General features: G+C 39.5%; 1 protein-coding gene across 1 annotated transcript in view; it reads right to left on the reverse strand.

Annotated features, from left to right (window-relative positions):
- Positions 1 to 10,113: 10,113 nt before the first annotated feature.
- LOC122143615 (NLR family CARD domain-containing protein 3-like) overlaps positions 10,114 to 23,050 on the reverse strand; it is a 30,136-nt gene continuing 17,199 nt past the window's right edge. Inside the window, exons 5-7 of the mRNA XM_042754150.1 lie at positions 13,934 to 14,107; positions 11,589 to 11,635; positions 10,114 to 10,802 (exon numbers count right to left, since the gene is read on the reverse strand). Of these exons, the coding sequence (XP_042610084.1) occupies positions 10,282 to 10,802; positions 11,589 to 11,635; positions 13,934 to 14,107 (742 nt within the window). The 3' untranslated portion in view covers positions 10,114 to 10,281. The remainder of the gene's footprint in view (positions 10,803 to 11,588; positions 11,636 to 13,933; positions 14,108 to 23,050) is intronic.

Raw genomic sequence — 23,050 nt, forward strand, 5'->3', positions numbered from 1 at the left:
AAAATGCAGCAGCTAGAGTTCTTACTAGAACCAGGAAGTATGATCATATTAGCCCGGTTCTGTCAACACTACACTGGCTCCCTATCAAACATCATATAGATTTTAAAATCTTGCTTAATTTATAAGCCCTGAATGGTTTAACACCTCAGTATTTGAATGAGCTTTTGTTACATTATAGTCCTCCACGTCCGCTCCGTTCTCAAAACTCTGGCAATTTGATAATACCTAGAATATCAAAGTCAACTGCGGGCGGCAGATCCTTCTCCTATTTAGCACCTAAACTCTGGAATAACCTACCTAACATTGTTTGGGAGGCAGAAACACTCTTGCAGTTTAAATCTAGATTAAAGACCCATCTCTTTAACCTAGTTTACACATAACACACTAATACACTTCTAATATCCAAATCCGTTAAAGGATTTTTAGGCTGCATTAATTAGGTAAACCGGAACCGGGAACACCTCACATAACACCTGATGTACTTGCTACATCATTAGAAGAATGGCATCTACGCTCATATTAGTCTGTTTCTCTCTTATTCCGAGGTCACCGTAGCCACCAGATCCAGTCTGTATCCAGACCAGATGGTGTATCAGCACCTAGAAATTACCTCTACAGCCCTGAAAGACAGCAGAGACCAGGACAACTAGAGCCCCAGAGACAGATCCCCTGTAAAGACATTAGCCGCATTTCCACTGTCGGGCCAGTGCGAGCCAGGGCTTAAAACGGGCCGGGCGGGGCTAATAGCCTCGCACCAGTAGCACCGAGGCCAGAATAGCGCAGCGTTTCCACAGTCAGGCCTGAAGCTCCGCTGCACTTCACTAAAACCCGCCCTTTACACGCCTCTCAGGAACAACGTCACGCAACCCCATCATTTCACCAACAAAGAGAAGTTATCAGAAAACTAAGAAATAAATCACTGGAACATGCGCGATCACAAAAACGAACACGATAACAGCGCCCTTTTGTTTGCATGCTTTGTTAAATATTCAAATTCAAAAGCATCAATGTTTTAGGCTACTATAGAATAAGTGATACATTGATCAAAATGAATTAATTTATCAGGACTCAAAATTAATCACACAGAAATAAATTTATTTCTATTTTATTTATTTATTTATAACGCTTATTAAAATAGCCTGCTTATTCAGTCGAGTCTGTTTCTGTTTATTTGTAGCCACAGTAGCCTATATACGTCACATTTAGAATGAATGATAATAGCTCTATTTTTATAAAAGCTCCCGAACAAAAATCATTATTATATTTTGATGACATGCTACGCGGAGCTAAACTCTCGAGACGAGACTTATAACAGATAAAATATGGTACTAAATAAATACACAATTGTGATAGAGAATAAGAAGCTGACGTCTGATTTCTTCAAGTGGTCACATTTAGCATGTTTATTATGGTAACGTTAATGTTTAGTGTGCATAGTCTTTTACATCGCTTATAAATATTTTTGCCTTTTATGGTGATTATAATCCACATCGGATCGCGTTATTTCAAACACTCGCTGCTGACTGAAAGTGAGTTTTGAGCTCATCTTATTTTAAAAAGTTTTTAATGTTGATGTTATAGCTGTTATCTTTCTGAAATGATCCGCGGCTCTGACGCGCTCCAGACGCGGAGAAACTCCTCTTTGTTCATAACCACTCCTCTAGCCCCAGCTGGCCAGCTTTGGCCCAAGGTTTTCGTCGGGCCAAAAATCCCTGGCCGTTGGCCCCGAGGAAGCCCAGACGAGGCACGATCAAGCCCCGGAAGTGACAGTGGAAACGCGACTGGCCCTGGCCCACACTAGCACGCCCGCTTTAAGCCCGACAGTGGAAACGCGGCTATTGTCTTAGACGACCACCAGGACAAGACCACAGGAAACAGATGATTCTTCTGCACAATCTGACTTTGCTGCAGCCTGGAATTGAACTGCTGGTTTCGTCTGGTCAGAGGAGAACTGGTCCCCCGACTGAGCCTGGTTTCTCCCAAGGTTTTTTCTCCATTCTCTCACTGATGGAGTTTTGATTCCTTGCCGCTGTCGCCTCTGGCTTGCTTAGTTGGGGACACTTCATTTACAGTGATATCACTGACTTGATTGCAAATTATTGCACAGATACTATTTAAACTGAACTGAGGTGAATGATGACATCACTGAATTCAATGATGAACTGCCTTTAACTGTCATTTTGCATTATTGACACACTGTTTTCCTAATTAATGTTGTTCAGTTGCTTTGACGCAATCTTTTTTGTTTAAAGCGCTATATAAATAAAGGTGACTTGACTTAACTTGACTATTCTTGATAACACTTTAGATTACAGCCCACATCAAATAACCGTTTAGCAAATTTATTTGAAAGATTTCTAATTGGGAGACCTAAAATTAAAGACAGGGAGTCTAGCTGTAGCCTTAATCCAAATATTCGACTAATATATCGAACAACCTTTGACCAGTAAACTGTAATAACTGAACATTCCCAGAAGCAGTGGGTGTAATCTCCCACTGCACCTTACATATAAGACATAGGCCTAATGGGGAATTACTTGGGTTACACTTACTTCTCAGGAGTGGTGTGATGTGCCATCTTTGCACAATCCTGAGCTGAATAACTCTGACCCTGTTACAATCTGAGATCATAATTGCCTGCCTCCAATCCTCCTCTGTAATGATCAATTGTAACTCCCCCTCCCACAGTCTTCTAAGATGTTGTGTGTTTTCCACATCATAACAGCAAAGGGCATTATACAAGCTCTGCTTGATCTCATAATTATATGAGATCTGCTTACTCAGCAGAGGATTTAAGAGAAACTTCTCAATGGTTCACATGGATGGGTTGGTGACAAGAGTAGTACTTCTAAAAATATAATCCCTGATTTGGAGAAATCTGAAAAAAATTTGATCTTGGTAACTTGTATTTTGTAACCAAGTCTTCAAAAGATAATAGAGAGCCATCATTGAACAGATCACCAAGTCTACATATTCCATAAGCACACCAAAATTTTAAACCAGAATCTGAAATGCTAGGGATAAACTCTGGGTTATTGTGAACGGGGGTCAGCAGGGAAGACAAACCAGCCCTGTCTTCTATCCAACATATAACAGACCAGGCCTTCCACGTGTTAAACATGATTGAGTTCTCAGATAATGTTTTGACTACCTTAGAACTCTCAGAGGACCTGACTTGGACTACCCACATTTGTAAGGGAAACAGGTCAATTTAGCTCAAAGGGAATCATTTAAGATTTTATAGGGAATTTGAACAGAATCACTGTTTCACGGCTGATCACTGAAACGGCCAGCGATTCACTGAACGAGCCGTTTAACATCAAATCTGCGCTGGATATTAATATCCAAAGTATAGTGAAAACACTATTAATTAGCACAGTAACAAGATCGGCAGTTTAAGACATTAACTTGTAAGCACAAAACACAAGATACTTCTCTTTTCAATATGAATAAGGCTTTATTAGATAAATCTAAGACATATAAACTAATCTAACACATAAGAACACGCACTCACACATTCACACAAGTTGCAGGAAGATAGAAAGTTAGGAAAGAATGAGTTTAAGAGAATGAAAATGTGAAATCCCAAGTTTACAGCAATACGTGAAATTGCATAGACATGAACAACCATCAGTCACTTAATTAACCCTCGCATTGAGTTCCTCAATGAGGTTAAAATTATATTAGATAACACCAGTACAGATCAGAGTCTGGAGGTACGTTACTTGAGATGCCTGTGTAACGGGGTTCTCTTTGTTGTCGCTGAAAAGGGGGTTTCCCAAGGTTGCTGATTGGCCGGAAGTTCAGTAGTCGTTGAAGTGACGTCTTGGGAAGCCCGTGGTTGGGCGTTGGCTGACGATGGGGAGTTGTGGTCTGGTTGAAGTTTCAGACGGGCATGCGAGGTCAGACTCGGAGACACGGCGTTACAAAACTTAACTCAGAACACGAAACTCTCAAACGGAAAAGAAAAGAAACTAAAGTAAAAGAATAGAAGTAAAGTTTCACGAGACTAGGTGGTGTTTCTTCTCATCGTGGCTAAGTAGCAGCAGGCATGCAGACTGAAGCACGCTGGAACAGCGCTCGAAGAATGCTAAAAGTGATGACTAAAAGCATGGCTAAAAGCTAAACTAGCAGGCTACAAGCCGGCATGACTGATAGCAAAAGCTAAACACAAGCTAAAAGCTAAAAAGCAAAGGCTAAAAAGCCAAAAATCAAAGGCTAAAAGCAAAAGCAAAAAGCAAAATTTGATGGTGTCCTGAGTATTTAAACTGGCCTTTTGGCCACACCTCAAATGTTGTCTTGACCAATTAGATATTGTCTTTTCTCGGTGTGTTGGGATGTTTGTCCCACCCATTCATAAATCATATGTTATCTTATCAAGCACGTGGTCCGAATTTTCCCGCTCTTGCAGGGTATAATTTGGACATGATTCCTATAACAAGAATATGATACATTTGACAAATAACTGATGGTCAGAAACGTTTCAAGCAAGAACATTCGAACACACACATACTAAACATGAATATGATCCCTTAAGCTATTCAAGAGTTATTTAAAAAAACATACACAATAAGTGATTAGAAACATTAAAGTCAAATGTGTGGGTTACATGTATGATATGGAGTTAAGCAATGGACTGATATCCATTTAGAAGTCTTTTTTTGAGTTCATTTTGGTGCATATATGCATTGGAAGGCATTCTCTGTGCCATTCTGTGGAGTAAGGATATGTCCTGTGAAGACCAGAGAGGTTAACAGGTCTCTTTAGGAATTTCAGTCTGGTTTCCTTCGAGGTGGGGAAGTCAATCCAAAGAGCTTGTGATCATGATTACTATCATGGGTTTACATATGATGGTAACGCAGTGCATCTCTTTGACCATCAATCTGGATTACTTGCCCCAAATTTGACAATCTCTTCTCCGAATTGAAATTGTCAATAATTGTTCTAATGGTGTTAATGTTGAAAGCTGTTCTCTGAAAGAGCTGGTTGGTTATCTTGCTTCAGACTGTGGTGCTAGGAGTTGATTTACAACATCCTGTTGCCTTTCCGAGGAATTCGGCTTCTCTTGTTTCAACCATGCTCACGATCGAATCTTTAATTTGTCTGGTTCAGGCCTGATACGCTACACATTCAAACATAGGTTAATAAAACCAGGCAAAGACTGTACCATCTGCGACAGCTGAGGAAATTCAGGGTTTCACCAGCAATCCTGAAAACTTTCAATTCAGAGGCCATAGAAAGTGTATTGACTTAGTGTATCTCAGTGTGGTATGGGAACAGCTCCAGTCATGACCGCAAAGCCCTGCAGAGAGTTGTGCGCTTAGCTGAGCGCATCTCAGGGTCTGCTCTCCCCTCTCTGCAGGACATCTACCTCAAACGCTGCAAAAGCAGAGCTGTTAAAATCATCAAGGACTCCAACCACCCTAGTAATGGACTTTTCACTTTGCTGCCATCTGGTAAGCGCTTCCGTTGACAGAGACTTAGGAGGAGTTTCTTCCCCCAGGCCGTCAGGCTCCTAAACTCAAAACCAGCCTCTTAACATCTACATGTCTCCACTTAATATTCACTTAATCAGTAAGATATTCATCATTCTCTACCTCATACTGGCAGTCACAACCTGTTTGCACATTCGCTTCTTGCACATTCCTGTGTATCTTAATATTTAAGATTACAGTATACTTTCATGCACATTATTTTCTATTCTATATTTGATTCTATAGTATACATTTTTTATATTTTATTCTTATATTTTTATTGTTTACTTTTATTTCATTTTTTCATATATATATTGATGTATATTTTCATCTGTGTTGTATTCTTTAATAATTGCACTGTCCATGGAGCGTAACATACTCACAATACAATCCTGTATATAAATAATAAAAATAATCAATCATGAAACTAAATAAAAACATAAAAACTATAAAACAGAAAGCCATCCAGTTAATTCTTTTACCCTTTTATTCACCATTAAATTTGGTATCATCTGTAATGGGTAAAGAAGCCTAATTAAGTCGTTGCGCATTTTATCAAGCAAAGGGAAAAAAATTACTTTCGCTAATTGGGTCTTATTAATTATACTAGAACTTGGTTGTCTTAGGTACAAAACAACTTCCCAAATGAATTAACAATATTTACTACAACAGGCACCGATGATTCAAGGTCCGACAGAAAAAGCAGGATATCATCCGCATATAGGGAGATCTTATGCTGTAAGACCAACCGAAACACCAGACACGGCTTCCCCCTCCTTAAGCGCCTGAGCCAATGGTTCTATCGCTATCGCAAAAAGTAACGGTGAGAGGGGACAGCCCTGCCTAGTGCCGCAGAGCAGAGGAAAATTGTCAGACCTATGGCCGTTAGTAACAACAGTTGCAAGTGGAACAGAATACAGTAAGCACACCCATCGGATAAAATTATGACCAAGGCCGAACCTTTCCAAACTATAAAATAAATATGGCCACTCCACTTGATCAAAGGCCTTCTCCGCATCTAATGATAAAATGAGGGTGTCACTGTCACAATTATGAGAGAGCTCAATAATATTTAGAAATCTTCTAATATTGTTACTCGAAGCAATTTAAAATCTACATTCAAAAGAGATATCGGCCTATAGGACCCACAATGTTCCAGATATTTTCCTCTTTTTTTAAATAAGGGAAATATTGGCCTCTCTAAGTGATTGCGGCAAAGTATTTGTCATAAACGAATAATCATACATAGGAAATAGGGGCGCTATTAAAATATGCTGAGGGCAGTTTTATTGAATTTAAATATTGTTTGATATTTACTATACTGCTGGGTTTAAATACACCCCAAATGGGTTAAAGGAATCATATGATGCGATTTCAAATTTTACTTTCTCTTTGGAGTGTTACAAGCTCTTGGTGAATAAAGAAGATCTGTGAAGTTGCAAAGACTAAAGTCTCAAATCCAAAGAGATATTCTTTATAAATTTAACACTCATCCACGCCCCCCTGAAACGGCTCGTTCTAACACGCCCCCACATATCTACGTCAGTATGTGGGAAGATTTGCATAACACCACCCAGATGTTTATGCAAAGAAAGAAGGCGTACCTTTTATTCTTGTTGTGGTATTGTTGTTGCCGACGCCATCATGTCGTATAGACGTTGTGTTTCACTGTAAAAGCGAAACTACTTTGCCCTTTCAAAAGAGGACAATATCCGCTTCGTCATGCCTGGAGCTGATCTGTGCTGGTCGCTGAGGAAATACATCAACTTTGCACTGTGGATCGCCGAATCAGCTTTCACCGTGGACAAGCGGCGTCCAATCTGGGGTCGTCACATGTGGTTGTTGCAAGACCAAGGTACGCGCCTTCGTAGAATCCGCCTGCCGCACCGTTCTCAAGCCGCCCGCCTCTGCTCACTCAACTCAGCCGCGGCTCACTCTAGGCCTCCAGCCTTCTCTCACTCAAGGCCACGGTGTAGGACGCTGTTTCACTGAGAAAGCTAAACTACTTTGTTTTTGCCTTCCAAAAGAAACCACGACTAGAAATCATGTTTATATGACGTTTATAATGGGTTTTATGTTTTTGTCTCGTCGCTCCGGCTGGACAAGGCTTCACAATATGTTAAGAGGTGTAACATTTGTCTCACGCTTGAGGCATTCGGCCAATCACAAAGTGCTGGATAGCAGGCCAATCACATCACACCTCACTTTTCATAGAGATGAGCCTTGTGAAAATCGACGCGTTTCAGAAGGCGGGGCATAGAGGAGAAACAATAATGTACAATATGTGGAAAATAATGTGTTTTTTTAAACTTAAACCACATAAACTCATCCAGAGTGAGCAAAAGGGCTAGCAAAATCACTCTGGCCCCCTCACATCTAGCACACTTCCTCTTTGAACTGTTGCCATCTGGTAGACGCTACAGAGCTCTGAGCACCAGAATGATCAGACACAGGAACAGTTTCTTCCCTCAGGCAATCAATCTCATGAACACTTGACAATAACTGTGGATCACACAGATCACAATAATATTTAAACACTCATACACTTATTTATCTTACACACATACTTAGTCTACACTTCCAATTTGCACATAATATACCTGTACATACAAAACTGTCTATTGTATTATATCTGCACATACAATTGTCAATTTGTATTTATTTATCTGTGTTTTTGTCCTGTCGCTGTCATTCTGTTGCACTGCAGAAGCTTCTGTCATGAAAACAAATTCCTCGTATGTGTAAACATACCTGGCAATAAAGCTCATTCTGATTCTGATTGTGATTCTGAACAAAAAATAAAAAGTGAAAAATTATTACACCAGAAATAGAAAAAAATAAGCAAACCAAAACCCGTAGGCACACTTGAAAAGTTCAATAACAAAGGCTGTCAGCTGATTAAAATTTTTAATCTAACTAATTACTGTCACGCTACGCTGCCGGAAGGAACACGGAGTTGAGAATAATCAAGAGAGAGAGTATTTATTTAGTATTTATTTAACCAACACAGGGGTAAATCCAACATGGAAACAGGAGGACAACACACGTACTGACTTGTACGACAAACACAGACTGAACAGACATGGGTATATAAGGACAGGATAACGAAGGGCAGACAGGTGCATGGAATAACTTAATTAATGGGGACATGGAACACATGGGGAAGAAACTAGACACACCTGGAATTAAATTAACCAAACACGGGAGACAGAAACTGGGTCACAGTGGCAAAAAACACGCATAAAGAGTCCGGGGTGTGACATTACTCCCCCCTCCCGGAAGGTGCATCCTCGCACAGTAGAAACAACAGGGGAGGGGGAATGGGTGGGAACTTGGGAGGAGGTTCTGGTGGAGGACGGACTCCCGAGAGGGGGCCAGCAGACAGGAACCACGGAGGAAGGAGCCAGGGAGAAGACGACGGAGGGAGGAGTCAGGGAGGAAACGATGGAGGGATCTGGAACAAGAGAAGCCCAGCAGGCACCAGGCAACAGCCATAACGGCCATGGAGGAGGAATGGCCACCGACTCCAGGGGGCCAACCCACGGCAACGGAGCAGGTGGAGGAGGAGCCCGAAACCGAGAGCCGAAGAGCCAGTTCATGCAGTTTTTCTGACAGGAAATTTTATATATTTTAATTACGAAAAGAACTCACCATTCACTGACGCGTCCAGGTCACACACACTCACGATTGTACGTCTGATCTATAACGCAACTCGCGATCGCGAGTAAATTTGCTTTCATCTTTGCAGGACTGTGATATGAATGAGTGTACAAAGTAACACATCTATAGCAATAGTGTGAAAGTGCATAGCACATAACGTGCACAATACCAGTATAAACACGGATATCTATTTGTATAATGTGCGTCACATGACTAAACTTGCGTCATCGTTTTCAAAAGCCTCCATTTTCACAGTCCACAATACAATGTGAAAACGGCGTTTTCAAATTTATCCACTTTGGAGAGCGTTTTTAAAAAGTTCAGTTTTCCTTGATAAAAACGCCATCTCATTGTGGACAGAAGGCCAAAACGGAGAGAAAAAGATGCCTTTTCAAACGAAAATGTATTAGTGTGGACATGGCCAAAGAGTCCAGGGGTGTGACAATTACATGATGTGTCGATTAATTAATCTAATTAATCGCAAAATAAATCTCACTGTGAAAATACCCACAAAAGATTATTTAAATCTGTTTTTGTGTTTAATGAGAAAGTATCATGTAGACATTACAAATTGAATTAAAACTTAAAGTCTGCACTTCAATTCCATCTAGACTGTTTTATTTTAAATCTATTCTAGTGGCATACATATCAAAAATTATGAAAGCTGTGTCAGTGTCCAAATATATATGGACCTGACTGTGTATGTATGTGTGTGTGTGTATATATATATATATATATATATATATATATCTATATATATATATATATATATATATATATATATATAAACACATGTATGTTATTTTCCCCCCCTCCTTTTGTTCTGATTAGGGATCACTCTGTTGGGGCTGGGTTCAGGTGGCAATGGTGGGTGGGGTGGTATAAAATGTAAAAATGCAATTTTCAACAATAAAAATATAAACAAACACAAAGCACAGAAACACATTGTCCATCAGCAGGACTCACACACTGATCTTACTGTCTATATGAGGATTTATTACATTTATTCTGACATGTTATTTCAGAGACAGAAGTTCAGCTGCAGTATTAATGTAATGAAGAGACTCTATAACATCTCACTGTTACTGATTTATCATACAGCTCAAAGCATTATGGGTAGAATCTCTCGTTAATCTATTCTGATTCATCAAAACAGTTTCACTGATGATCCAGTAAAAACCCTAAACCCAGGATAGAGTGGCTGAGTGAATGTGGTCTGGACTGTGTGGATGAGGCTCATTGTGTCAGAGACGCTGTAGAAGGACAGAGTTCCTGCACTGTGATCCACAAACACTCCTATTCTTCTGCCGATGGGCTCTACAGTGAGACTAGTCCATATGTCATTGTGTATGAATGAGTAACTGCAGGGAGAGCAGCTGATTCTCCAGGACTGATCATTATATCCAAGCACACACTCATCACCCAATCCCTTCCTGCTGATGCTCTTATATGACACTGATATGTCCACGCCATCTCCACTCCACTCAATCTCCCAGTAACAGCGTCCACACACACTCTCTCTACACAACACCTGACACCAATGATCAAATCTGTCTGGATGATCAGGATACATCTGTTTGTTTTCCACACATGTCGCCTTTTTGTTCTCCTCCGACAGAATGAGTTGAGTGTTTGCTGTGTTTGGATCCAGTGTGAGGAAACAGACCCCTGAAGACAAAAACAGACATTTATAACACAACAACACTCACTAAAGCATAGTGTGTTTGTGTGTGTGTGTACCTACTTAACCATATTTCCTTGTATGCACAAGCATACTTGGCAATAAAGCTCTTTCTGATTCTGATATTTTGGGGACGTCCTCATTTGTAAAACTTTTCTTTTTTTTTTTGGAAAACATTTGTAAAGCAAAGTATTTTTAAAATTTGTAAAATTTACAAAGATTCCATAAGGGATAGGTTTAGATGTAAGGTGATAGAAAATACAGTTTGTACAGTATAAAAACCATTTATAGTCTCCATTTAGATAGCTAAGTAAATGTTTGTGTGTGTGTGTGTGTGTGTGTGTGTGTGTGTGTGTGTGTGTGTGTGTGTGTGTGTGTGTGTGTGTGTGTTTGACAGAGTGAGAGAAAGAGAGAATGTTTGTGTACCTGTTTTTCTATCCTGGTGGGGAATTAACCCTGAAAACACACAAACTCATTATGACTCAATTTAGGTGTTTTTGTTTTCCCCACGGGGAAACAAGCTTATAAAACATACAGACCGATTTTTAGTTTTATTTAATTGTTTTGAGTATGTTGAACATTTTCTGTGAGGGGTAGGTTTAGGTGTAGGGTTTGTGTAGGGTGATAGAATATACGGTTTGTACATTAGAAAAATTTATTTTGCCAATGGAAAGTCCCCACAAAGATAGTAAATCAGACAAGTGTGTGTGTGTGTGTGTGTGTGTGTGTGTGTGTGTGTGTCTGTGTGTGTGTGTGTGTGTGTGTAGACGTACATTTTCGTGGTCCTCCTGTAATCCTGATCTCTCCTTCATGATCCACACTATAAAGCACACACAGAGGTTGGTTTCACAGAGACTGAACTGGCCGAAAGCAAAGAGATTCTGAAACAGTAAAATCTCTTCCTGCACTTCACTAGAGCTTGAAGAAACTCCAGCGGTGAGACGCATGTTTGAGTCTCAAACCAGAACATAAAATCAACACCTGTGCTAAATCCAGGTAAATGTTCAATATGGCAGGAGAATCAATTCAGGGTTGTATGTTAACTATTTTTGCACATATCACTGGTGCTACAAAGGTTGAACGTTTTGTAGCACAGGCCAAACAGTCGTAGCACAAGTTAGGGGTGGGAAATATGGCAAAAATATCATATCATCATTTTTTTCAGGAATTTCACGATTCACGATTTTATTATAATTCTTTGTCATGTTTTGGTTTAACTATTTACTACTAATTTCCCTATATGAAAAAAAGCCTTTCAAGGTAACAAAATATAAAATAAAAATTAATGGCAGACATTTAGGCCAAAGTGGGCAAAGATAAAAATCTTTCATTATTTTATCTTTGTTAGCCTATTAGAAAATAAGTACAATACATTAAAATATACATAGATATACATTACAAATACACAATATACAAATAAAACAAACAGTGCTTGTTTTTTCAGGTACAATATTTAGCAGTAGCCTAACATTCAAGAAAATCAATGAACAAATATTAAAATAAAACACTATATACACTATATACATCAATTATAATTTTTTTTAAAGCAATTGTATTAAAGTTCTTCTGTCATGAGCAGTGACTGATTTTTCTCTGTTTTGTTGTTTTATTAACATTAAAAGAATAGTTCACCCAAAAATTTTAATTCCGTCATCTGTCTTGAGCCCAGTTAGGGTTGGGGGTGTGTGCGAGGACTGGGATTCGGAAGCGCTGTCAAAGTGTTTTATTTTTGTACCATCATTTATTTACTCTCAAGTTGATTTAAACCTGAATTCGTTTTTTTCTTCTTTTGAATATAAAAGTTATTTTGATGATTGTGAGTAACCAAGCAGTTGCTGGTCCACAGTGACTTCCATAGTATTTTTCCCCCTACTATCAAAGTCAATGGGGACCAGCTACTGTTTGGTTACCCACATTCTTCAAAATATCTTCTTTTGTGTTCAGCACATGAAAGAAATTAATACAGGTTTGGGACAACATGACGTGAGTAAATAATAACAGAAATAAAATTTTTGAGTGAACTACTCCTTTAGTGACAAGCGGCAGCATATTTAGTTCTGTCGCTTTAAAAGCGAACGCATCCATTTCTCTTTCAACTGTTTACTTTCATTTTAGACATAACAAGTAACATACAACCACAGATAGTTATGTCTAAAATGAACAGTATACCTTGTGTGTTTTGACAATATTAGACGCGAAATCAATCAGACGCAAAAGTCTAGTAATCTGGTGCTGTTTGACAGGCTCGTGTACGTGCTCCGAAAAAGTGCATTTTAGAACAGCACGTGAATAAAACGTTTAACTGGCAACTAATATTTCTTCAAAAGCAGGTTGAGGAGACATTTTAATCGTTCACGTTCAAAAAAGGTCATATCGCACACCCCTAACTAGTATAATCAATCTCACACACACAAACAAGCACAACAAAATCACTTCACACTATTAAGTGGCTGTGTTATGAACATGCAAATCTGTATCGCAGTATACAGACCAGTTTTTCCATAGCACATGCGACATATATGGCAACAGAAATAGCACAAGAACATGCAATATACATTTTCATACATAATAAAATTTACTTAAGAAATTTTAACTGTACCTTAACAAAGAGTGTACAGGAAAAAATACTGACAGTAAGATGATGTGTTCAGACTAAATGTGTTTCTGCAGAACATTGGATTGTTTGTTCTATTATTTATTGAATTATTTTACAAATTTTTTTTAATGAAATTTTGACTATGGTGCTGAACAATATTTTGAAAGTCAGAAAATGAAACAAAACAAAAATAACTTTTCATAACGTATTTTAGTTTTAGTTTAGTATGTTGTACTGCAATATTTAAAATAAAAATAAACAATGTAACCAAAATATGATGAATAATTAGTTGAGATTTAATGTTACAATGTTTAATCATTTTTTAACTTCATTCACAATTAAAAATGTCAAATTTCCATTTTACTGAGCAAATGGTGTCAACCGTCCTTTTGTGCCACCTGGTAGTGATTTCACGAACTTTTTTCACATGCGACTAATTTGTATTTAAGCACGGAGGTAATAGGTGTTCTGGTTGACTAACTACTGTATACAAACAGGCACTAAGGAGTTGAAATAACATACTTGAGTTTGTCCAGTGAGCACTTGGGATCCTCCAGTTTTTCAGAGAGCAGCTTGGCTCCTGAATCTCCCGGGTGATTGTAGCTCAGATCCAGCTCTCTCAGGTGTGAGGGGTTTGAACTGAGAGCTGAAGACACATAATGACACCCTTCTGCTGTCACCATACAGCCAGACAACCTACAAAAACAAGCCCACATGACATTAGTTTGACTTTCACACATTTGTACCTATTTTGGACGTGAATTATTCCAATATAGTAATGTCTTAAGGTTTAGGGCCATACTTTGAGTATAAAATTAATTTCTCATTGGTGTTACCAGGTACATATAAAACCTATTTTATAAAAATGGATTTTTAAATAAAATGACAAAGACTCTAAGGGTATACCTTAACTAAAGGTATACCTTTCCTAGTTGTGTTCCCAGAATTCTACCTTAGGAGGTTGCTTAAGGTATACCTTCCTATGCATGATGTTACCACGTGCTGTCCATTGCGGTGATGCTAAATTGACTGATATCGATGGGACTGTTTTCTTAATCCATTTCTTAAAGTTTTTCACGGAATTGGGCTATTTTTAAACTGTTGCTGTGGACTGATTTCCCCGCATGGGTTAAAGGTTTAAAATATTACATCAGAGATGGGAAGTAAGGAAGTACAAATACTTTGTTACTGTGCTTAAGTAGATTTTTCTGGTATCAGTACTTTAAATAGGGGTCCCATAGAATGCAAAAATCACTTTTATAAGGTGTTTGAACACAGTTGTGTGGCCGCAGTGTGTGAAAACAACTAGCAAAAATCCAATCAATCATTGTCTTATAATTTGAAAAAAATCATAAACACTCTCTCCACATGAGCAGTTCCAGGTTTCTCACTACTATGACTACATAGTCTGTCAAAGTCCCGCCCATTTGAACATAGGAGTCTCCATAGACCACTGAGGAAACAGTGGTTACATTTAATTTTCGAAGGAGATGTTCTTGGAAAAAAAACGGTCCTATACTTTCTGCTAACATTTTACACCGGACTGCCTCACAAATGAGGGTCAGCTGGAGTTGTGCAAAGATTGCTTCTGAAAGAGGGATCGATACCAATACTTCGTGCACAAATGTCCATACTACAGACAAAGTAAGCGTCACGCCTCATATTTGGTTTTCCAAAGAGCTTTGGCTCTCTGTAAGGCTAATGTTGCTAAAGCTACCATTGTCTCTGCCTGCTTTCACTAATGCTTTCTTCACGTGCTACCAGAATGTTCGTAAATAGGAATGTGGTAGTTAAAAATTGCGTTTGTCAGCAATGACAGTAACACGGTCACCGTAACACCGGTATGCCCACGAGCATGAGCTCTTCTGAGATGGGAGCAGGGTTGCCAGGTTTCGCAACAAAACCCTCCACCAGACATGAAAAGCAACTTGCGGCAACAGTGTTAAAGTAGCCCAATTCCGCGGAAAAACCGTGGACTTTGCAACACTGGAAGGGAGGCAGGAGCACCAGCTCATACTTATTTAAAGGGGACATACACTTAAACCGAGCATTTTGGCTCAGACCCCAAAAGTGGCAATTTCAACAAGTTATAAAAAATTATCTGTGGGGTATTTTGAGATAAAACTTTGCATACACACACTGGGGACATCAGAGAACAATTTAAAATATTGTATCAATGCATTCTTTGGCACCTTTAACTATTTATTTTTCTGACAACTTTTTACTTTTACTCATTAAATTTTTTTTTACAAAAGTATCTGTTATTTCTACTTCCTACATTTTTAAACCAGACTTGTTACTTCAGTTTTAATCTGTTTGGTGGTATGATCGATATTAGTTCTTGTCATTGTTCAATTTGCATGCCTTTTTCAAATCAGTGTAGTTTTTTTTTTTTTTTTTTTGTCTTCATAGGTGTCACAGCACACTGGATAGATCTTGAAACTCTACAGAGATGTTATGCTGCCCTAGCATGTAAACAACTAAAAGGCACACATCCTTTTTCTGCACTCGCAGGTGCCTTGAATGAAATTCACAGAATTCAACATCCGTGGAAAGACGGATAATGGCTCCAATTTTATAAAAGCATTCAGAGTCTATGGTGAACTTAATGAAAATAATAATACAGAAACTGTGGAAGGGTCCAGGTCAAGTCACATGGGAGAAATAGAGAGTGATGTTGATGATGAAGAAGAGGGGGAAAACAGTGAGAGTGTTGAGTTTGTTGAAGCTGGAACTATGTTGGACCTATGTTGGTGTTTTGTTCCATAGGTCTTGACTCTATCAAAAGCCACCTGAAACAACAAATGGAAGTGTATAAAGGTGAGGTCTCACATTCCTCAGAAGATGAAGACTTTTCTTTCAGTGATGAAAAAAGTCCCGCTCTCAAGATGACACCAGTTAGCTGGAGACCTACCTCAACTGTCCACCTGACACAATGGAGGCACTAAAGTCCTTTTTTTTTGCAGTATGCCACTGTCATTAAGGCTTAACACTCTGCTTCTAGCCTTAGCTGCCTGTGAATGACTGTTCAGTACCGCCGGACTGACTGTTCAGTACCGCATGTGTGGGTTCCAAGAACTTTGAAAATCAGCTGCTTCTCAGGCTAAACAATGACTACTGGTAATAAGGCTGTGTATGACAATTAATGACCAGTTTTTGAAACTTGAGGGTAAAAAGAAAGCTCTAGTAGTGTATGTCTTGCCTTAAAAGTTATTCTTCAGTTTATGGAGGGACTAAAGTTTTTTCCTTATAATTTTGTTTCTCATTTTTGTATAAGGGATGTTGCCACATGTTGCTAGTGCTGATGGCACAGACATTAAAGTGCCCCTATTATGGGTAATGAAAGGTACATATTTTGGTTTTGGGAGTCCCGAACAACAGGTTGACATGCATGTAAGGTCAAAAAACACTTTCATTGTCTTAAAATATGCATTTATTTTTTCCTTTTTTTCACAGTAACTCACAAACAATTTGTTTAATGATTCATTTTTCCAAACTCCTCCTTTGCGTGACACTAAACTGGGGTGATTGGTCTGATGACCCAGTCTGTCATGATTGGTCTACTGCGTGCAGCGCAGGTCAATAACAGAACGCCCATCACCATTACTTAGCCCACAGCTCGGTGGTAAACACCCAAACAGCCATGTTACATGTGTCAGCCCAATGCATAAACTTATTGATAAAGCACTACAGTTTGTAAACTAATGTATTGCTCTATTCTTTATCAAAACTACAAGTAATAACAACGACAAACATTCACTATTCATCCATACATTTCTAGTCAGTTGCGAGTGAACATTTTTAGACAGAGACCTACAAGCTGCGCAGAACGAACACAATACACACAACTAAATACGTATTTTGCATGCTAGAGTAGGCTTCAGTGTACATGACGGCAACAGTTTTTAAAATAATTACTCCACTGTCAGAATAAAAATATTCTGATAATTTACTCCCATGTCATCCAAGAGGTTCATGTCTCCCTTTCTTCAGTCGCAAAGAATTTATTAGTCGCAACTTATATAATGAAACAATCGGTCATTTTCTTAAAAAAAAAATAATAATACACTTATTGCTTGTCTTGTTTAGCTCTGCGATGCGCATGCACACTCTGTGTACAACGGTTCAAGACAGGCTATGTCTTAAAACTCCCAACACTTTTCTCCTCTTACTTCAAAATCATCCTACATCGTTGTTTATTTTATTTTTATTTTTTTGTCCTTGCATGTTCACTTTGTAAACACTGAGTTGGTGCTTCTGCAGCGATTTCGGATGATTTTGAAGTTGGAGGAGAAAATGAGTTGGGAGTTTTTCCATATACCCTAACTGTACTCTAATGGATTTCCCCTCACAGTGCAAAGCACAGCCTCTTCTCCACAGGAATCCGTCACGGTGTTTGAGGGAGGGGAGGTTCAAGTTTTCCTGTGTCTGCGCGCACAACAAGTGGGAGGACATAAATATGCTAAAGTTTCAGTTTGACGTCACCTTGAAACAGCTAAAGATTCTTTTAAAAATGACTCGTTTTCATCACTCAGAGTCGATTCTTTCTTTTGAAAGACAATAACTTTATACATGGTGCACTTTTAGATTTAAAACTTTGCAGGATGTTTTCATTCACTGTATTACACACTGCATGAAAGGTAATTTTCAAAAACTCAAAATAAGGGCACTTTAATATTCAGTTTTAGGACAGATTGTTCAGGTCAGTGAAAAGGTCTGTGTCTGGAATTTCTCTGTTCTCCATCATGTTCATGCTTTTTCTTTTTATATACTGTGTGTGTATATATATATATATATATATGGAAATGTATACACTCTTTTTAATTTCTGTAGTATTGAGCTGTCATGTAAAACTGATTGGTTAAGTCGGATTGTTTCTACAGTATATGCTGTAGAACTGGTAAACCAAGTGAAGTGTAAATTATTCTTGCATTCGAATTTTATTTCTGTTTAGAGTTCAGTAACGTTTAGAGTATAACTCACCTCAACTTTGTCATTTGTAAAGCATCATAATATTTTTTGTTGTTGTTTTTAAAGGATAACTCAATCCCAAAATGAAAATTTTGTCATTAACCAACCACCACCACGTCCCAAAAAAACAAAAAAAGCTTCGTTTGTCTTTGGAACACAATTTAAGATATTTTGGATGAAAACAGGGAGGCTTGAGACTGTCCCATAGACTGCCAAATAAATATCAGTGTCAAGATCCAGGAAAGTATGAAAGGCATCGTCAGAATAGTCCACCTGCCATCAGTGATTCAACCGTAACATTATAAATGTTACACAGCTGTGGCCTTATGGTTAGAGAATTTGTCTTGTAACCAGAAGGTCGCAGGTTTGAGTCTCAGTGCTGGCAGGAGTTGTTGGTGGGAGGGAGTGAAGGAACAGTGCTCTCTTCCACCCTCAATATCCACGGCTGAAGTGCCCTTGAGCAAGGCACTGAACCCCCAGTTGCTCCCCGGGCGCTGGATATATAGCTGCCCACTGCTCCGGGTGTGTGTTCACGGTGTGTTCACTTCTCACTGCTGTGTGTGTGCACTTGGATGGGTTAAATGCAGAGCACCAATTCCGAGTATGGGTTACCGCTTACCAAAAAGTAGTATACTTCAAGTTTATTTTATTAAGTATACTTAAGTAAAGTTCAAGTATATTTAGACTTTTTGTAAGTATAAGTCAAGTATACTTAAATGTCATTTTAAGTATATTTCTGAGGAGTACATAAAGCCCATTTCTGAGAAGTACATAAAAAGTAAACTTAAAGCATACTTTCCTATTTTTAGTTTAAAAGAAGTATACTAATAGCACACTTGAATAAACTTCTTTTTCGTAAGGGACCATACTTGGCAAATGTCACGACTTTAACTTTTCACTTTAATAAAGCAACGAGAATACTTTTTGTACACGAAGAAAACAAAAATAATGACTTTATTCAACAATTCCTCTCCTCTGTGTCTCTCCAAATCAGCGTAGCGCCATTTTGGCAATTCTGAGCAGTTACACAGATGGCGTATGCTCTTTTATGTCAGCTGCACGCCGATGCGCTGTTTGCTTTCAAACCAAAGCATAAATACAGAAGAGCATAAGCCACCTGGGACAGCTCAGAATTGTCAAAATGGAGCTACGCTGATTTGGAGAGACACAGAGGAGAGGAATTGTTGAACAAAGCCATTATTTTTGTTTACTTCTCTACTTATGATAATTCACTAACTTAATATTTTATATTTTTATATTCATTGCACAAGCAATGTACTTTTCTAAATATCAGCACATAAATATGCTAATAATTTTATACAACCGTGTAGAGCAACGCGGTGTTTCATTCCTTGAATTTATCTCTTTTTGAACCAATCATGTGAGCCAGTGATTCAACGGTCCATTCACTTGTTTCGTTTCTAATTGAATCAGCCATTTTTGAACAAATCGTTTGATTTGAATGCCAGCACAAAAACACATTCAGCAAAATATTGTTTAATTAGTAGTATTGACCCAAATTCCTTCATTTCAGGCCCCAGAAGGAAAAAAGCTAGTCATATAGTTTATATTTATAAAATAATAGTTTGTTTAATAAGGTTAATTTTTCATTAAAAACCTTTATAGACAAATTTTTGTAACCATTTTGTAAAATTAACTACGGAACAAACCCCATTAATTAGCACAGCCTTATTAATTAGCTCCACACCTGTTTCTGTTCTTCTTGATTACATTCATTGTTTATAAGTCATGTGTTCTCCCCGATTCCTTTGTCTGCTATTGTTTGGATTTGTGTTTGGTTTTGCCCTTTCTCTCCAATGGCTTATTAAAAGAAATTTTGTTATACTCCTTCATTGTGTGCTTTGCTATGCACACCAACACATAACAGAATAGCAGACCCTCAAAGTGAGTAATATTAGCAGCGTTTTTCTTTCTTTTTTGTTTTGTTTTTCCCTTCTCCCAGTATGGATTTACCAGCTGTCCAGCTCCAATGCCTGGAGCAGTTGGACCATTCGCTGGAGGACCACACCAAGGACTTTATCGATATGGAGTGTCTTACCCACTTCCAAGACCATTCGCTCTGTGTTTTATAACACCGGCCTGAGCGAGTGGTGTAAGGCACGCCTACCAGCAAACGGTCCCAAAGAGGATTTTGCCACTTTCGTGGAGTGGGTGCTGGAGAATAATGGATCACCGTCTGCGCTGCTGAGGAGGATATCACAAACCCCACTCCCGAACCAGTGACCAGCCAGCCGTCATCCCATTGCACGGAGTAACTGCCTGAGCCCACTGCAGATGGAAAGCCTGAGCCCGCCGCGACTGAGCCAATCATTGCCATGGAGCCTGAGCCAAGTGTGTGAGCCGGCAACATCATCCGTTCCCGAGGGGAATTTTGGTGGAGATTGAGGGCTTGGAGGGAAGCCCCGCCCACACTCCCGCCGCTGAGGGTGAGCTGCAACTGGTCACTGGACCATACTATGAGGAACTTACGGACATTTTCCAGATGGATTTAATAGATTGGTTTGGGGAGGTATTACCCAGTTCTCCTGCGCTGTTTCCGCTGGTTCCGCCCAGCCCTGAATCTCCTGCATCTCCGCTGGTTCCACCCAGCCCAAGTCCTTCTGTGTTCCCTCCCAGCCTCCCTCTCTCACCTCCTCTTAAACCAGCCAGTGCCTCAACCCTATCTCCGCTTGTGCCCTCCGGTCTGCCTCGGGACTTCCAGTCTCCAGCTCTGCCTTGGTGTGAGGATCCCCTGTCTCTGTCTCCGAGCCCTGGACTCCACCTCAGTCCTTCGACCCATTGGCTCCGCCTTGGCTCTTATCTCCCTCGTCTCCACCATGGCCCGTCATACCACCAGCTCCACCGGCCTCCCTCGTCCCTCCGGCTACACCTTGGTCAGTCGTCGACCATCCACTGCCTCGGGACTCCACTCCTCTGGCTTCGCCTCATCACTCCATCCCTCCAGCTCTGTCAGGCTCCTCCTTGCCTCTGGCTCTGCCTCCATCTTCGGTCAATCTGGCTCCATTGCGGTATTCCGGAGTCTTCAGCTCTGCCTTGGCCCTCCGTTCCTCCGTGTCACCCTGGCTGTCCGTCTGCTTGGCTCCATCCAGGGCTCCTCATCTATCGGCTCAGTCTCTGTCAGTCGGCCCCCTGGTGTTGTTGGCTCTTTCTCCACCATGGCTCCTCCCGCCGTCAACTCCACCTTGGGCCGCCATACTGGCTGGCCTCTGTAGTTCAATCGGGGTCCTCCCTGGCTCCTCCCTCCATCCACTCCACCCTGGCAATATGGTCTATGCTCCCTCTCCTTTGCCTGCCCCTTCCATGCCCCACGCCTGCCTCCTGAACCCCCACCCTCCCTCTGTTGGACTATTTCTGTCGGTGTGAGGATGCAACCGTTCCGGGAGGGGCCAATCTGTCACAGTTATGATCTGTTTTGGTTTAGTTTTCTGTGTCTCCATAATCCTGCCTAGTTAGTTTCTGTGGTTTTTGATTAGCTCCACACATGTTTCTGTTCTTCTTGATTATGTTCACTTTTTATAAAAATCCTGTGTTCTTTCCTGTTTCCTTTTGTCTGCTATCATTTGGATTTGTGTTTGGTTGTGCCCTTTCTCACCTGTGGATTATTAAATGAACTATTTTGTTATACTCCTTCATGCGCTTTGCATACCATCACGTAACAGTACTTTAGCTTTTACTGTTTTAAACATGAGAATCTGTTCTTCTACTTGAGCAAAGGCCCCGACATACTTAAAAAAGAAATCAAAGAGCGAACTGATATAACGTCATTTCAAACAAAATCAGGCCGAAACGAAGTTCGTTTTTAGTTTGTTTCGGCTGTTTGAAACAGTTAACCAAAGCAAACTTTCTGGGGGAGTTCGTTTGGCTCCTAAACACCTTTTGAGCTTCCATTGGTCCGTGGCGAGTGTGTTCTGAACCTTCTTTGACCTTTTTTTTTGTTAGTTTTTTTCAGTTCGTATCTCATTCAATGGAGGTCAGGCAAGAAAACGTCTCCTATAACTAGCAACATAAATACAATGTGTCGAATTGCTGAGCTGGCACAGATATATCCGCACCTGTCTGGTCACTCGCGGACATACTTAAAAGATTCAGAGAAAGCATTTAATTCCTATAAAGAAATTGCAACGAAGCTTGGTGTCGACGACCCGACAAGTTTTCCAAAGCCATGAAAGGAAAGAGTAAAGATATAAGGTAGCAAGTACCAAATACATGTGTTTCAAATAAATGTTACACCTTACTGCTGCTGCTGGTGTTGTTCTTTCAATAGGCGAATTTAAAGGGTATACAATAAATGAAATGCCAAACGAACATACAATAATAAACTTTTGTTTTTATCAAAAGTAAATTACACCACATAAAATATAAAAAGGTATAACAATTTATCCAGTTTAATAAATCAAATAAACACTAATAAAATAAAGTAACAAACTGACTTTTTTTCCACATCATGCTAAAGTTTTCAGACTATGAGACGTTCACACTTTCCATAAATCACAGATTATGGAAATAGAATGGTTCTTTTGTATTGCAAACATGATACTTTACTCTGAACTGGTGCTAATCAGTATTCTTTTGTCTATAATATTCTGAACATTGGTGCCTGTCTCACACCTAGATTTCCCACACATCATCATTATATCATTGTTGTGT

The sequence above is a fragment of the Cyprinus carpio genome, unplaced genomic scaffold (assembly GCF_018340385.1).
Source record: "Cyprinus carpio isolate SPL01 unplaced genomic scaffold, ASM1834038v1 S000006465, whole genome shotgun sequence".
Taxonomy (NCBI): Eukaryota; Metazoa; Chordata; class Actinopteri; order Cypriniformes; family Cyprinidae; genus Cyprinus; species Cyprinus carpio.